This window comes from Coenobita brevimanus, chromosome 104 (assembly GCF_032717465.1).
Source record: "Coenobita brevimanus isolate Jiangsu-jjx chromosome 104, ASM3271746v2, whole genome shotgun sequence".
NCBI lineage: Eukaryota > Metazoa > Arthropoda > Malacostraca > Decapoda > Coenobitidae > Coenobita > Coenobita brevimanus.
The window spans coordinates 4,439,527-4,458,526 of record NC_137057.1 but is presented as its reverse complement, the minus strand read 5'-3'; the positions used below and the strand labels follow the sequence as shown (position 1 = coordinate 4,458,526).

General features: G+C 40.5%; 1 protein-coding gene across 1 annotated transcript in view; it reads right to left on the bottom strand.

The window, feature by feature from the left end:
• Positions 1–9,019: 9,019 nt before the first annotated feature.
• LOC145415965 (zinc finger BED domain-containing protein 5-like) overlaps positions 9,020–19,000 on the bottom strand; it is a 31,041-nt gene continuing 21,060 nt past the window's right edge. Inside the window, exon 3 of the mRNA XM_080285068.1 lies at positions 9,020–9,136. Coding sequence (XP_080141194.1) covers positions 9,020–9,136 — 117 coding nt within the window. The remainder of the gene's footprint in view (positions 9,137–19,000) is intronic.

The window sequence follows — 19,000 nt, the reverse complement described above, 5'->3', positions numbered from 1 at the left end:
CAGTGTCCAAGATATATGCGATTAGCAAACCAACAAATGTTTATAAGAAAGCACTGAGTTCGTTAAGCACTCCTGGTCTCTTGGAAATTGATTTTGCATGAGACACAATGTTATTTTTTTCCGAGATGGTAAATGAAAAGCAGAGCCCCTGAGATTACTAAGTGAAAATGAAGGAGTTGAGCGCTGCTAAGGGGACGGTGACAGCCGTGCGAAAAGCTGTGGATAGTAAGAAGACTGAGGAATTCATATATTGAGAAGCAAGGTTCTCTCGCCGGGGTGAAAACTAGTAGACGGCCTTGTATATTCAAATACACCTACAGATACTTACATTATCATGATTTACATCGAAAACACAGGTACTGCTGTCACAACTACCGTCACCACAATTACCAATACCACTATCATTTCAACCTCACCACTTCCATCACCACCACGCCAGCTAAGATCTACAGTTAATACCTTAATTACAACGACGTCTTCTTCATTATATCCTCGATAAATTCAGACATTTCTTTGCTAACTGCCGAGGTTAGATACGGCGTTAATATCATCAAAATGCTCCATTACCTGTACTTCATGCCACAGTTATAACTACTTTGTCAGGTCGAGCATTATTACCCAGACTGAAAGAGAGAGAGAGAGAGAGAGAGAGAAGGTGTGTGTGTGTGTGTCCTTTTCAGGAAAATTGTGTATCCTATAACACACACACACACACACACACACACACACGAGACATTATATATACACAACAAAATACAACACCACACATACACACGCACTGGCATCGATATCCTTATACACACATACACACATATACAAGAATGTAAGAGACTTATATTTCGTGAAATGTGACTGTTTTCACTTACTTTATTACAGTCTCGTACTTCAAGGCCAGTAATGTTACTTAGATTTGCCTGAGTATTTTCTAGCAAGAAAGACTGACGCACTGTCTTTGAGGTGGCAGGACATGATATCAGCTACTCCTCTTCCTCCCTCTGAAGAAGGCTGTACAAGTATTGATTTATCTTCTAGGAAAAACGCGGATATCTTTGTGTCCAAGCTATTGCGTAGTCACCAGTCATGTACTGTACTCGTATGTACTCTGTTCATCTGGAAAAGAAGGCGGTGGAGAGGGAAGACACTAGGAACACCAGGAGAGTTTTACTCGTATGTGTAAAGAGTGAATCTATTCATAACGATAACTTTTCATTCTGTTATTGCTCTTCTCAAACAGTTTTTATTATGAGATTTTTTGGGACTGAAGGAATTTTGTATAACTACATAATCCTCTTACTACGAGAGTTTTTCCAGTAGGCTAAAGAAAATCGTCACCGTACTGGAGGTAAAAAATAGCATGGGTAAGAAGAGGGAGAATTGCTGTTGATGAGGATAGAAAGGGAGGAAGGAACGAACTTAGGAAAGAAGGTTTGGCGAGAAATATGATTATAAGGGATTAAGAATGAAACGCAAATGGGAGTGCAAGGCAGTAACGTAGTGAATAGAAATATAAAAAGTACGTATGCAAGAGAATGGAAAGAATATGATGATTGTTATATATAAATTTTTGGTGTGTACGACTAAAATATGTAAATTACGAATTACTGTGAGTAATACAATGTGGAAATTTGATGCGATGAAAGTAAGGAATGACAATAGAAAGAAGGGCTGAGTGGAGAGGAAATACGGTTAATCATAACTGAGTGAATAAAGTAATGGAAAGATTCGATATTTTCCAAGTGAATGAATAATGAGAGTAGCAAAATAGTGAATGTGTGTAGAGGGCACTGGGTCAGGTTGGACTGTAGGAACAGCTATGAAAGAAAATGAGCTTCAGATAAAACTATAAGCAAAAAAAGTTGCATGATTTGCGGTAACTGCAGAGCAGGGGAAATTGCTAATAACAGCAAAATAGACAAAAAAAAAAAAGATGAAAACAGACAAGCACTGTTTACAAGTGTCACGGGGGGATGTGAAATTAAGAATTAATAATAAATTAAATGTTACTTGAAAATAGAGACAAAAAAATTAACTTGTGAAAATCAAGCAGTAAGTTTTACTTTATGCCGGTTTACTTCGCCGATTCTCTAAGGACGAGAATTTATAAACTTTCTCAACAGTACACAGCAGGGACTAATTACTCACGAGTGCTGTTTGTAGTACTGTTAGCCTCTCGAGAAAGTGACTCCACCCCTAACAATCAATAACTAATGTTAATAATGATAAACAGGTTCTTGCCGGTGCATTAACTCCTGGCTGGCACAACGGATTTAAGCTTGACACTAAAGAACTGGCCTGAGTACCAGTTATGAATAATGCAAAGCGTTTGTGCAAACTAGGAGCGGCAACTAAAATAAGCTTAATGTCGAGAAATAAAAGACGAGTTTACATTAAGCTCAAAGAAAAAGAACTGTAAATTTATTAATTACAATGAAATAAATTTACGTTACATGAGTCTCAAAAATGAATTCAAAATAACAAGGAGAATACGCTCACTCGCTCATTCAAAAGCTAAACACTTAAGCCTAGGAAAACGAAAAGAAATACTGGTCAGTGGAGGGGAGCTAAGGGAAAAGAACTGGGCGCCGGTGCAGGACAGACGCTGCAATACGCTAAACCGTCTTTGCCAATTCACCGTCTAGGCGGAGTTTTCAGGAACTCGCTGTACAACGGCGGCGCTGCTCAACGCTGGGCACAACGATCCTACTCTCACGACGATCCAAATCTGACTAACTTCAAATTATGAAAGAGGCTGGGGCTGGCCGTGTTTGCTTCAAAGGTCAACGGCAAGAAAGTGAGCGATATACGCTTACAATAAATCACTCAGTGAAGGCAGTAATGTCTTGCACAAGAATGATCACTTGTGAAACAGTGAGAAATGTTCTGAAAACCATCCCAATCGGAGTGAATACGCGGACAGTTGAACTGAGTGATGTGCAGTGGGAATTCCACTAGAATTCGTGGTTTTCCCACTGAAACACAATGTCACGAATTTATAAATACGCTCGCCTGAATTCGTGACAACAAGAAATGCTTGGTATTTCTCGAAAATTGTTTCATATTTGTAAATACCCTGTGCATATATCAACCTCCCTTTTAATGTAAAAGAAATGAACGAATCACAAAACAAACAGACTAGACCAGCGGTCGTTTACATTTTTCGGGTCGCGCCCTTTTTTTACAGATTGTACCTGTACTCATCTCCACCCTCTCCCTCCCGCCAACCTTTCCTGCCATCATCTGAGTCTAACATTTTTTTCTTCTGAATTACTGCTGCTGTTGTGAATGTGGTCCCATGCTCATCATGATGTGAACCCAGTGAAATGCAGCCGGAAGTCTCCCTCCTGCAGTCCAAAATCCCCCTTCGCCGGGGATAGAGAGCGACGAGAAGGCACTTGATCGGGCACTGGAACCACCATGATGTCACTTTGTGAAGAAGTCCTTCACCTGAATCTTCCATATTTAAAAAGGACAGTTAATATTCCTAATGTGTTTTTTATTCATTTGGTTACTAAAATAACTTCATATAAGCTCCTCGATAGTACACTGGGTGTTAAGTTAGGATTATGACAGTAATTCTTTTCTGCTGATATTCAATGCGAGGCCTCATGCCAACTGAAATAGTGCAGATCACCATTGCATTCAGTCTTGTTTCTTTATAACGACTTAAGCGACCATATCGAGAAAACTTTCCTCACAGAGATTCTTGTTTCTGAACAACTTTGGATTATAAAAAAAGATACCACATTCATATACGCCGGCACAAGAGAGATCGTAAACATCACCACATGGTCATGGTCATGATCATCAACATAATTACAATGTCATAAACACCACCATATGGTCTTGGTCATAAATACAGCCACATATTTCTTGTGGTCTTTTTGATTGACCTGTGCACCAGAGATGCTTGGAACAAGTAGGGTGTGTTTGACCTGCGGCTGCTGATTGGCCGCCGATGACGTCTTTGAAATAAATCCAGGCATGTATTGTGGTGCAACATCCGGACGTACGTGTACACCGTGGGTGGATGCCGTGCAACATGCGGAGGGGTGTACAACGTGGGTGGATAATTTACTTCAAACGTCATTCATCGCTTTATAAAGCTTTATAATCAGGTTTAATTTTCTTTGATAACAGTAAACTTTTAAAGCTACTTTTGACCTCTTTAGCTTCGGAAATTATTCCAAATTAAAACTGGCTGCTTATACTGCAGGCAATTGAAAAATATAAATATATGTGTTAAAATAAGAAGGACTGTATATTTACATCATCTGCGGCCAATCAGCAGCAGCGATACAAACACACCCTACTCGCCCCATACATCTCAGCTGCACAGGTCAATGAAATAGACTATAGTGGTGCCATATAGTCATGGTCATAAACATGACTACATGATCATAAAACACCACTAGATCGCCATACACACCACAGCATGTGGTCAACAAGCAACAAAACATAATCGTAAACAGTTCCACTCGCTGAAGGTCATAAGCACGATTTCATGCCCATGGTCATGAACACCATGGTTGTAAATATCACAACATGACAAAGACCATGAACACCATCACATGGTTATAAAAGTTACCAATGTGGTAAAAAAGCAGCATCGCATTATAATATACAGTATATACAGAGAGAGAGAGAGAGAGAGAGAGAGAGAGAGAGAGAGCAGGAAGGTGACCATGTGATAGAGATGGAAAGAAACATACTCATTACATTGCTACAGAGAAAAAGATGCTTTGAATGCTGGCATAGAGAGAGAGTATAAAGCATAAATAGAATTCAGTGATCCATTGAAACACACACACACACACACACACACACACTTGTTCAAGAGATTATTTTTACCCTGGGTCTCGGCTCCCTCCCTGGAACGATCCATTTGAATGACCTGTTCAGATCAAACTCATTCTAATAACCAGCAGAACACGGACACACACTTACAAGGCAAGAAACAAACACGGCAATGCAGGCAGAGCACAGGCCTGCACTGCGGTGTTTGTTTCTTGCCTGGTAACTGTGTCCGTGTTCTGGTGGTTATTCGTCCGTCTTTATACACTTTTTCTCTGTTAAAATAATTTTTAAGACCTTAATCGAAACTATGAGGAAAATGTTTCAAGATACCTGGCCTTGGTATATGCAAAGTAATTTTTAAGCCAGTCGTTGGAGATCTAAAGATATTAGTCGCTGAAACGAGCTTCGCCAAGAAGAATCAGAATAAAAACTCCAAAATCAAGAAGACACAGACAGTGAGTAATGTGGACAATATATGCAGGACAGTGTGGGATTCCGGGCGATAGTGATAAATAAAACAACGAAAAGGGGATAATACTTCACATAATTGATGTAGAACTATCGAATGGGACCAGACGAAATGAATATTTTGCAAATTAAAACGGCGTAGTGACTTAGAACGATAAAAGAATATCTGAACACAGCAGGTGCCTGCGGAATCGGTTGTAAGAAGGCATGAAGTAGCAATTGGTAAAAACATTACAAGGCTGAGTTGTGCAAGAATAGGAAATGTCGAGGTTCTTGTGACATCGTATTAGAGAATCAATACTATTTATTATTCACTAGACTGTTACATGACAATGAACGTGTAGCCACAGTACATAAATGTTGGACCGTCACTGTACAGGCGAACATTAATGTTCAAATGTTATTTGATATGTACAGTGGCACTAGGAAGTAATTTTACAAAATTGATTACTGTATTTTAAAATTGAAATTGTGACAAAGGTTCCTTGGCAATAATAATATTGTACATGTTTTATATTTTCTTATTCGTGCATGAGCTACTAACTATTCTTAGGATTGCACCTGATTCTCTAACAATACCTTGGTGTGTACCTGAGATCGTATGTGCTGTTTGGTGCGTACTTGTGACCGTATCTGCTGTTTGATGTGTACCCTAAACCCTGACTGTGCTTTCGTGTGTAGGTAAGACCCTAACTATTCTTTGATACATACGGGAAGACTTTACTGTTCATTGCTGTGTATAAAGCACGTTAACTGCTGACAGGATTGTATATTAGGCCCTGTCCTTTGTGTGTGTGTGTGTATGTGTGTGTGTGTGTGTGTGTGTGTGTGTGTGTGTGTGTGTGTGTGTACATGAATCATGATATACTGAAAGATGATGGTCTCTGTGGAGGATTATTTAGCTGAATACTAGACTTTTCCTTGAACAGATGTTCGTGGAAATGGTACTCTGTTAGGTGTAAATATCATAAGGAAATAATGATAATTATTAAAAATGACAAAAAAAAGAGAATATTGTTATTCATCAAGTATACCATCGACTAAAGTTAAGATATGCTCGCCGAGAACCTGTTCCTTTTTTTTTTTTTTTTTTTTTTTTTTTTCTGGGCATAAAGTTCATAGTCCTATCCCTGAGGCCCGACCAGGCTCCAACATGCCATATACGTTCAGTTGTCATATCTGTAGCTCAAATATCCGCCATCCATATCAAAGACGTTTGAAGATTATCTTTTGCACAACTGGTTTAATGGTGTTTGCTGGAGTGTTTTCAGGACATGTCCCTGTGTCTTGTGGAGGATCAATAGAGTCTGTTTCAGGGAAATTACAGTCCTCAGACCATGGGATTTACCTCGCTTAAACTTGAACAGCAGAGATGTTATCGGACTAGTTGACTATTGCTAAAAAGATAAGTAACAGTAACTTATTTTACAACACTGTGACTAAGGTCCTCAGTACAAAGAATGAAAAATGTGTATATCGTAAGACTGTAATGGGAGTGAATGCTGTACGACCATACTTTACTGCACGGGGACGACACACTTCGCTATACTCTGCTCAATTTTTTTATGCATATATATATATATATATATATATATATATATATATATATATATATATATATATATATATATATATATCATCATCATCATCAGCCATTGCAGGTTCACTGCTGGACAAAGGCCTCCCCCAGCCTTCCCCACGAATTCCTTGACTGAGCCAATCTTTGCAACGTTCTCCCTGCAAATTTCTCTATCTCATCCCTCCACCTACTGTCTGGCCCTTTTCTGCTACGCATACGATCTCTTGGTGTCCAGTCAGTCAACCTCTTGCTCCATCGGTTATCCCTTATTCTTGCTACAAGGCCTGCCCACGTCCATTTCTGTTTTTTAATAACTCCTACAATATCTTTGACTTTAGTCTGCCCTCTCTCCGAAGTTGATCGTTTCCTATCTCTTAAAAATATTCCCAACATTGACCTTTCCATTGTTCTCTGAAAGGAATTAATTTGTTCTCCATCGGTTTAGTCAGTTTCCTGGTCTCACAACCCTACGTCATAGCAGGGATTATACATTCGTTATATACTTTTCGTTTCATACAAACTGGCACGCTGCTTTTCATAATGTCTCTGTGTTTACCGAAAACTTTCCATCCAATTGTAATGCGTCTTTTTATTTCGCTATCATGATCTTTCGTTAATTTTAGTATTTGCCCCAAGTAATTGTACTCCCCGATTTCTTCAAGAATTTCTTCACTTATTCGGATTACGCTCTTCGGTGTTTATGGATTAAAAATTATTTTTACTCCTCTTCATCTTTAGCTCTACTTTGAGACTTCCTCTGTTCAGGTCATTTAACATTTCTTGCAATGCATCTGCTGTTTCTGAATTTGGACAATGTCATCTGCAAATCTTAAATGGTTTAGCTTTTCTCCAGCTATGTTCTCTTCTTTGTTCTCCCAGTCAAGCTTTGTGAAAATAATTTTTAGGCATGCTGTAAATAACTTTGGTGAAATTGTATCTCTCGGACGCTCGCCCGTCTCAATTTTAATTTTTTCCGAGTCCTTATGTAATTTAACTGTAGCAGTTTCCTTTTAATATATGTTTTCGAGCAGTTTTACAATGTTCTCATTCAGTTCTTGTTCTCCTAATGAATTAATAATTGCTATGTGCTCCACTGGATCAAAAGCCTTTTCGTAATCAACAAAACCTAAGCACAGAGGTTTATTATATTCTGTAGCGTTCTCAATTAGCTGATTCATTGTGTGTAGGTGATCAGTAGTCGAATACCTTTTTCGGAATCAAGCCTGTTCACGAGGTTGGTATTCCTCCAAGTTTATTGTCATTCTGTTCGTAAGGACTTTGGTGCAGAGTTTGTAAATGACTGATAGGTTAGTGAGTCGATAGTTACTAAGATCTTTTGAGTCACCTTTTTCGTGAAGTAAAATAACTATTGCATTATACCATGTTTTGGGAATTTTATTTTTTATACATTGAGTAAGTAAGTAAGCATATTTTTAAGAGAAATATTTACTTCGTCTGGTGTTACATCAGGTATTTCACTTGAGTCAGGTAAAAAGTTAGTTACTGGTACTGCTGTCTTTGATGCATACAGTTATTTGTAAAATTCATCTCTCTTCACCATCTTATCTCTGCATTTAATGACTTCAACGATTTTGTCTTTCAATGATGTAATTTGTTGCATTCCTAGCTTGATTTTCCTTCGGACCTGTTTCAGATTTTTCCTTTTTTGATGTTTTTTTTTATCATATATCTATATCTATCTATCTATCTATCTATCTATAATCTATATCTATATCTATCTATCTATCTATATATATATCTATATCTATCTATCTATCTATCTATATAAAACCCATTGGATCCCAGGGGTGCTGGGCGAGGCATTGCAGTGTGTGGGTACTAGACGTACTGCCCTCCGCCTATCGGCTCATAGTCGCGAAGCTCGTAGGTCCCTACCCGAGGGTTCCCTACTTTATAAAGACTTGAAAAATCCCAGTTCTGTCCAATACTCGGGACACTGGGCTGCAATGGCATATATATATATATATATATATATATATATATATATATATATATATATATATATATATATATATATATATATATATATGTGTGTGTGTGTGTGTGTGTGTGTGTGTGTAGAGATATTGACAGACAGTCTGATAGAAAAATGGATAACTATGTGTATGTGTGTGTGTCTGTGATAAGAAAATATTAAGGTGCAATAGGCATGATTGGTCAATGGGAAAAAGGACCTAAAAAGATAACAATGACACACAGCACAGTGTAAGGTGTGACAGTGGCGGTGGTTGTGTTGAGAGGAAGGGGGTCTGCCGTGTGACGGGGCATGGCATGCTGATAGTGGACAACTGAATTCATAATGCGTATATGTTCTGATGTGGTATTCTACATGGGCTGTGGTAGTGTAGGTGCGGTGTGGTGTGATGTGTTGCTGTGGTGTGGTAAGATGGGAAGGTAGTGGAGGTGTAATGATGCATTGTGTGGTGTTGTGTGATATAGTGCAGTGTAGTTTGGTGTATTGACAAGGGAGGTGTGGTATGATGTGGAATGGTGGCTCATGATAGTAGCGTAGGTGTGTTTTAGTGTGGTGTTGTGAGGACGTGTGGTAGTAGAGTTGTGGTCTTTGAGATATGGTGTGGTGTGGTGTGTTATGGTGGTAGCAAATAGACCGAGTATAATGCAACTATTGTGTGGTGTACTGTGGAGATGAAGGAAGGCAGCGTAACAATCCAGTGTTGATGAACAATGGCACTGGCAGAATACTAGAGCGAGGTAGTGGGAAAACCGAAGTGCGGGAGTCAGAATACTGAGTAAGGAAGTGCAAAGTAATTATTTCGCCTGTGCCCAGTGGTGTCGGTAAGTTATCGGACTAATGTACTCCAAAATTGTCTGTTTATTGCGGTTAACGCGTTTTTATATATCGGACTTCTGAATCCATTTTTTTTTTTCCATATATTCCTCATGCTACACCTTTTCAATCTTCCATAACTTTTTTATATGTCACAATCAATCCTTACCACCATTTGAGGTAGTCTTTCCCATGCCCTCTTTATACGACATCTAACTGGTTACTTACCCATATTATATCCTGTAGATCTTTGCCTCCAATTCCAGCTCTGCCCATCTTAAACCTTTAGATTATCATTTCAGATCCAGTAGGCTTTTTGTAACATTTTTTTTTTTCACTATACCTATGAACTGCATGTCTTCAGTATTCACTCATATTCATTCCTTATATCTACCATTCACATTTCAGATCCAGACTTCAACTTCCAGTTGTACAACCATTTTCACTCTCACTCATCACTTCCACCACCTGTCCACGTTAATAATCCACCAGCTCCTGCCATCCGTCTCCACACTCTTCCACTATTCCCTTGTCTTCATCCATCACTGTATCACCACATTCATAGCATACAGTATTGTGCACTCAATCTCTCTCACAGCTCCATCTCCTGACTTCCTTATCCTCACCCCATATCTCCAACTCCCTACCTCCTTATCTTCCCATCCCCCATACTCCTACCCCATACCTCAGCTTCACCACCTCATTCCTCCACCTCTCCATTCTCATGTCTCTACCTCCCATCAACCATACTTTTGCCTCCGTACCACCATATCTCCACCTTCCTAGCCCTACCACCATTATTCAACCACCATATCCTTACCTCCAAATCATCGTATCTCCACTGTTCCACCACCATAGATCCATCACCATATCCTTACCTCTACATCATCGTATCTCCACTGTTCCACCACCATAGATCCATCACCATCTCCTTACCTCCACATCATCGTATCTCCACTGTTCCACCACCATAGATCCATCACCATATCCTTACCTGTACATCATCATATCTCCACTGTTCCACCACCATAGATCCATCACCATATCCTTACCAGTACATCATCGTATCTCCACTGTTCCACCACCATAGATCCATCACCAATCTCACTATTCCAGCACCATACCTCAACCTCTCTACCACTATAGCTCCACCATTATATATTCACCTCTCCAGTTTTAAAATTCTGGTAGCCTACTTACAAGACGAGAAATATGACACCCAAACCGTGCTGCATAAATGTGTCTGTACCTTACTTTCTTTTGCACACTATCGGATTCCAGGAGTATTGTTTATTAACAGAGAGAGAGAGAGAGAAAGAGAGAGAAATGAATTCTCCGAGCTAGGCAACTAAGGCCATATAGCCCCGCTGGGGTTACAGGAGGGAGCTACCCTTCCCGGCAACGGTAGCCCGGGCGAGGCTCGAACTTGCGACCTCCCGATCACAAGCTCAGCGCGCTACCACTGTGCTACCGCGCCCCCCAGAGAGAGAGAGAGAGAGAGAGAGAGAGAGAGAGAGAGAAGTGAAGGTCGATGTAGGGAAAGGATGCACGGAAATTTGAAGGAATCTTGCGAGAAGGACAAAATTACGTCAGTCGTTGTTATCAAAACGTGAAAGGAAAAAGCTGGAGGAAAGAGAGATGAAATATTTTGAGGTAAATTAGGATCGAGATTGTCGAAAATGGCAGATGGTGATCGTAAGGTAAATTAGAGCATTGAAGACTACACACACTGACCCAGCCTTCCAATTTACGCATCAGGTGTCTGAATAGGTAGAGAGGTGGCCTGCAGTCCCAGTGGATTCAGGTTCGAATTCCCGCTGGGACAGGGAATAGTTTACGGATTTAAATCTCATAAAGCAGACTTCACTGAGCTACGAGAAGACCCGCCGACATGTAAATATACCCCCGCTAATACTAATACGCCTGTCCTTCATGAGACAGCCCTAGTATGTATTCAGTGTGGACGGTGGGTGTTAGCGCCGGGCTGGTGACATGTGAAGGTGTATGGTATGTACAAAGACTACAAGCCTTGGGAACAGGTTGTTAAGCCTACGTCCAGAGTCGGAACAATTATCTAAAAATGTTTTAAATTTTTCAATCAGTTGTCATTCTTTATATTTCCTTCTCTATAGGTTCTGACAATGTTTATTTTGAATTAAAATGGGCTTATCAAAGTAGATGAGTTGGAGATTCTTCTCTAAATCTTTCACTACTATTGCCTCTACGATGCTCCGAAACTACAAGTCAGAAGACAGCGTCAAGTCATCGCGTTTCGCAAAGATAAACATGATTTCTGACAGGCAGAAATCGAAAGCTCATTAATAGCCATTTTTTCCGCTAACCACAACGGTATATTATTTAGTTCCTTCTGGCTACCACCCCACTAGTTCAGCAGTCTAGGGTAGGACCTCTCTTTGAGAAAAACCTCTCACAGAAAACGGGAAGAAGAAGGGTTATACCTATCGCTAATAATCCAAAAAGCAAAGTGCAAACTAAATAAAACAGTCTAGAGGTTTTGAAAAAAGTAAAATATAAATGTCATCAGCACTGAAATTATTTAGTAACACTTGCTGTGTGAAAAAGGGAAAATGCAGTTTACGTACTGTATGAATATATAACTCTGAAGGATATTTGTAATGTCCGTGAGCGAAAATACAAACAAAATAGCACCTGCAAGCCGACTGCCTTTGTGTAAGTCTGGGTAATAAATGAGGCGGAGAGAAACGGTGAAAATAAGCCAACGGGAAAATTGGGGGATCAAGCTGGAAATGGTGGCCAGGAAAAGAGAAAGTGAGTTGCGTGGGACGAGAGACGTAAGGGAAAGAAATGGATTGTTGGAAGGTGCTAAAGGAAGAACGCATGCAGAGAGAGAGAGAGAGAGAGAGAGAGAGAGAGAGAGAGAGAGAGAGAGAGAGAGAGAGAGAGAGACGAACAAGAGTAATGTCAGAAACCTAAAGGGTTAAATGCTATAAAGCCTTTCCATAATTATAATGCATATTGACTTCCGTACTTTGATACTCTTCATTAAGACTTTTATATTATAGATATGTACAGTGCTACTTTTGCATACGTTGTTGTTTTTGTTATTAATAAAACTTTCATCATCGTTTTTATTTCTGTCTAATCAACTTCAAAAAATGTCAGCAACGGCCAGGGAATAACTCTCAGCGTCATACCGCATCCTTTTGCTTCACCGCATCACATCCTCAGTGAGTGCATGCCACAGTTACTACTCCATTCTCCACTACTCTCTCTCTCTCTCTCTCTGAAGACTCGAGAGGTGGGCGATGCTGGCAGGGCAAGGACTCAAGCCGCGTCACCTTTGAGGCCCGTGAGCCAGCCGGCACAATGGTGGAGTGGCTGAGTGGTGATCGATGGTGGGGTGAGGCCTGGCCAGAGTGCTGGAGAGGCGGTGGAGAGGGATTCGATGTGGTGAAGTGTTGAGAGAGAGAGAGAGAGAGAGAGAGAGGGGGGGAGGGCTATCTTTATTCCTGAAAATGGTAGATGTTGATCCTCAAGTGCTGTATGCTGACTATAAACACAATGACGGTAAGTGGGTAAAATTATGCCCATGCAGGAGCAGGTATTAAGTTCTACTCGCCTGGCTCGTGTGTGTGTGTGTGTGTGTGTGTGTGTGTGTGTGTGTGAACACAATTGAACAAAATGTTTCCATCCAACATTAAACAACAGTGGTGTAACAATTATGTGGTGGTACGTAGGCAAACCTATTGTTTCCTAGAACAACAGGTCAAAGATCAAGGTGGCAAGGCTGTGTCAACATCTAACCTAGCAAAATCAACTGAAACAGTTTCTGTTCGATTTAGATCAAACTTGTTGGAATGGTTTAGCTTATGTCAAGAACGAAGTGAGTGAATTTTGAGAATAATCAGTCTAAGATCCAGGGTAAGTTCAAAGTTCAGCCTTTTTTTGTATGTGTGTGTGTGTGTGTGTGTGTGTGTGTGTGTGTGTGTGTGTATCCGACTCTGGGCACAGGATTCACAGCCTGTTCGCAAGGCCCAGTAATCCTCCTTCATACCATACACCTCCACATGTCACCACTTCTGCGCTAACACCCACCGTCCATATTGGGCTGTCTCATACAAGACTGGTGTATTGGTATTAGCGGGGGTATTTTTACGATATGTCGGCGCGTCTTCTGGTAAATCAGTAAAATCTGCTTTTATGAAATTCAAATTCAAACTATTCCCTGCCCCAGCCGGGATTTGAACCTGGGTGCGGTAGGACTGCGGGCCACCACTCTACCGATTGAGCCACCGCCTCACTTGTCTATGTGTAAACTAATAACAAATAACACTTGATATGATTTGAGCCAAACTTGGCACAAGGGTTGACGGTCAACCAAGGAGCTGATTTAAAGTTTTAAGCAATAAGTTTAAGGTCTGGGTCGCATGGCAAGGTCTTGAGTTTTTATCAGATTTATACCAAACTTTGTGGAAAGGTTCAGCGAAAGGCCGGAATAAATTATTTAGAATGTGGAAACAGTCAGTTAAAGATCAAGGTCACTGGAAAAGGTCAAATGTCAAGGTCACATATCAGGTCAACCTAAACAGCTTTGGTCTTACTTCAGTAATGATTGTGATTTTTTTTTTTTATACATATACATACATACATACATACATATATCAATCACTCAATCTATCTACTGTATATCTGTATCTATATCTATCTATCTATATTTGTGTGTGTGTGTGTGTGTGTGTGTAAAGAGGAAGGAACCAAAGGCCACGAGCCCGCAAGTTGTTCCCGTCAAGAAAAAACATAAACAAGATAAACAGAGCCAAATTCATGATCCGTTCATTTCAAGATGCCTGGACACACTGCGTTTAAAAGACTGGAGATCATAGACAGTAGGAAATGTAGACGGAGAAAGTGAGTTCCAGAGTCGATCTGTTGCATACATGAAGGACTGGGAGTAACGGTTAACTCTTGCATTACAGTGTTGGACAGAAAAGGAATGAGTGTTTGTTGCAAAAACGGGCGCTACGCACCCGCCGAAGTGGTGGAGGAATGCAAGCAGACAGTTCAGAGAGGCAATAAACATTGAAGCAACGATAGAAAAGAAATAAAAATGCAACAGTGCGACGAGGAGATAGAGGCTGAAGGGAGCCAGTTCAGGGTAAGGTGTAGGTATAATGTAACACAATACTCTATATAACTACAGTATGCAACTGCATAGCTATTGGTAACAATATGTAAAACAGGTAGTTATGTCTGAGTTCTCTAGGAAGAGCTAGAGAACACATCCCCTTGTCTAGACGAATCAAGAATGCCAAACAACCCTGATCATGCTCAGGAAATATGATCGGCACGCACATATGCACAAACGTATGCACAAGTCCGTCCACACCAGCCGGAAGCTAGAGGGAGATATAAGTCGCATATCACATGAAGAAAAGTTAGTAGAACAAGTCAGACACAATAGGACAGGAGAGAACAAGAGTTAGACAAGGAGAGAGCGATAGGGAGCAGGAGAGTGAGAGTAAAGTAGGAGGACAGCAGCTAACATAAACTGCTACTAACCATAGGCTACACGGTCACGCCAAGCTCTTAACTTTTATTCAAGTTACTGTCTCACAATAAACTTCACCGACCCAAATCTGCTTATTTCATCATCCCACTTAAAATACGAAGAGAATAACGGAACAGAGAAGGCCTACACTGACATCTCCTACACGCCTCACCATTACCATCTCCTGGTGTCTCTCCCATCGACGAACAAGATAACCTTCTCTATAGAATTACACCCTCGGCTGCGTCTACTTACAAAGGTACGGGTGAAGTGATATGAGTTAGAGACAAATCGTCAAATGTCATTGTAACATGTGTTACATAGCCTATGATTTCATCATCCTTTGTGTAATTCTAACGTACAGTACAGTATGCTGCATGTTTGATCACGGCCGTGTTCTACCTCACTCCCCCCTTCTACCCTTATAGTAAAGTAAGTCGTTCTTTCTGTTGTTCAGAGCAGGATTGTCAACTCTTTGTCCCCATGGCTTCATTTGCGCATCCTTCTTACAAGTTGTATCAAGCTCTGCCGGCCCCTATAATATGAGCTCAGTCTCTGCATTATTGCCACTTAGATCTACTCCTCATTTTGTTCACATCTCTGTCCTTCCCTGTACAGTTGTTATTATTGTGAGTGCTCAGGAAGTCTCCAACCATCTAGCAGCTGTGTGTAATTTGAGTATAACTATTATTGCATTTTTTCTTGTACTGTGTCGCGTAAGGTGTTAATTCTTAGGCCTAGTAAGGTTTTTGTGATTCATGCGTTTTAGGGGTCAGCTCTTATTAATAATATTTTGTATCTGTAATAATATATCTTGCATTCACTGAGTATTATCTAGTATTTTCATTTTATCAGGGCTGACTTAGATAAATTTACTCATGCTAATTTCGTGTTAATAGAGGCTATTGCAGTTAACCATATATTTAACCTGTTTTTTGCCATTACATTATCCTTATGAGTCCTGAATGTTTTGTTGTTAGTTTGAGCATTAAACTTTAACTTGTAATTTTACCTAACTCTTTTGTTTTGAACCTGGAACTTTACGGGACAGTAGTGATTTTTAGTATTCTCACTTAAAGTGTACATTATCTTTCTCTGTTCCGTAACACATGTCAAAGTCAAACGTTCGGACATTTGACCACTTGGGGGCGTTCAGGTACTGCATTTCGAGCGCTTTCTGTTAGTTATTTGCCTTTCATGCCTCCAATCAAAACCATTTTGGCCTTATATGACGGTATTTGTGTACTGTAATCGTCTTTTCTTGTAATCTATCTTGAAAGTGAGGGTTATTTTTATTTGCTCTTCTCGGTGACACCTGTGTTTAATAGAAGTGTGTTATTTCATAATGAAAATAATGAAAACATTTTTTTAAGTGTCCCTATGGATAAACACGTTTATATACAATAATGATGACGATGACAGTATGTTGACGATGTGAAAAGTGTGCTGTTGAACTAATACTATTTCACTTCATTGTTCTTTGTCTTAAAAAAGAGTCATTGAACACTGAAATGTGTAGGGCATCCGCTGTTACCCGTGTGTGCTGACGGCTTGATGTTTACCGTTTAGTGTTTACCGTTCCGTTGACTCTACATACTCCCTCTGAACAGCGGTACCGACAAGATTGGGAACAAATAATGATATGTTTACAGATTTAGAGTTATACAGGATCAGGTCGATAAATGTAGAGAATTATATTTCAGATTTCTTTCAGTGTATTTAAAGACATGTAGCACTGCATTTTTGCTTGACCTGCTTCTGAAAATGTTCTTCAGCTAGATGTAAAAGAATGAACAAATTCTGTATAATTATTACGAATGACTCACCAGAACTGAACGATTGACTTTAAACACATTCTGACTAGAGGTTTTTAATTATTATTTTGAATATCGCACGTCCGTTAGTAAAACGCTCTGTAAATATGTACTGTCTACAAAGCCAACCTGTCACTCAAATATACTATTACAGGCTGGTGGATAATGAGACTACCACCTTACCTTTTACTGCTGGTCGCCCACAAATAAAACAATACAAACGCAGTGATCCCAAACAGGTGAATTCCGAGTGAACTGACTCAATTACTGTATTACCTCACCTTCTCTCTCTCTCTCTCTCTCTCTCTCTCTCTCTCTCTCTCTCTCTCTCTCTCTCTCTCTCTCTCTCTCTCTCTCTCTCTCTCTCTCTCTCTCTCTCTCTCTCTCTCTCTCTCTCTCTCTCAGGAAGACTATTTGAATTTTCATCTTACAAACACCATAAATTGTTTTTCTAATATTACTGCCCTGTTCTTCTCTACATGTTAAAAAGGTCTGCAGTGAACCTTACAAGAGGTTAAAAAAAAAATGCTACCTGAATATTTCCCCTAATTATGAATGGCCTTTTGTTTTGTTAGCAGCTAAAGTCAACTTGAAATTGAGCTTATCAACATCCGTTCGTTATCTGGGTGTTGACTGCAGAACGTGCGTCATGTTTTAATATTCCTCAACCGAAAAAAACTACCTTCTCGTAAACCATATCATTTCCTCAGTTGTTTTAATATTCGTCAGCTTATTACCCAGCATAGGTTGGCTGATTACACTAGTGTGGGACCGAGATGAAGGGGAATGAGAGAGGCTGGAAGGGGCTCACCCTTATTATACATTCATGAGAGGATATGTATGACCTGTGGTGTGGAATCCCTCATAATTAAGGCATCTGTTTGTGTGTATGTGTGTGAGGAGTAGACTGTAGCACCAGTCGAGCAGGGCAGTACTCCCGAGGGGGATGGAAAACTGATGACAGGGAGTGCTGGAGCTCCTGTTTCATCAGCCCTCAGGACTAGTTCCTGACCATCCCCCTTTGCTGAACTTTTTCAGTGTCTCAGTTACACAGAGAGTAGGCCAGCATGCTCTCCAGTACAAATTTCTCTATCTATCTTCACCAAACTACATGCACAGTACACACTACACTTCCTATTCAAAATTCACCAAAATGGCGTCAATTCACCCAGCCTCGGAGTCCCCAGGGGGAAGGGGACCATAAATGCCCCCGCCATCTGCCCCTCTCCCGGTGACGACTCGAGGTGCCTGGAACCACTGTCTGACTCTCTTCTTCTTCATTTCTGTAACATTCGCGGCCTTTCCTCAAACTTTCGCTCTGTTGAGCACCACCTCTCCTCCTCTAAACCTCACATTCTTTTTCTCACGGAGACTCAGCTGTCTGAGGCAACTGACAGCAAACCCTTTTCTGTATCCTCCTACTTTCTCTATACTCATTTCAAAGCCAAAGGTGGCTGTTGTGTATACATACGCAACGACTTATCTTGCTCTCGTGTTCCTGAACTTGATTCTTCTGAATTCTCCACTCTCTGGCTTCGGCTTTCCTGTCATTCTTTGACTAAATATATCTGTGCTGTTTACTTATCCCCTAATTCTACTATCAAAAATTCTTCGACTATCTTACTTCTACGATGGAACACATTCTGTCCATTTCTCCTTTCTCTGAAATCTCCATTCTTGGAGATTTCAATGTTCACCACCACCTTTGGCTCTCCTCTCCTTTCACGGCCTGGTGAACAAACCTACATCTTTTCTATCCTTAATGACCTAGAGCAGCTTGTACAGCACCCTACCCGTATCCCTGACCGCCTTGGAGAGAGCTCCAACATACTTGACCTCTTCCTCACAACTAATCCTTCTGCTTACTCTGTTAATCTTTTCTCTCTGTTGGGCTCCTCCGATCACAACCTTATTATCTTAACCTGTCCTATCGCTCCAGTACGGCCTGCGGACCCTCCAGGGAAACGTCGTCTCTGGCATTTTGGAGCCGCGGACTGGGAGGCCCT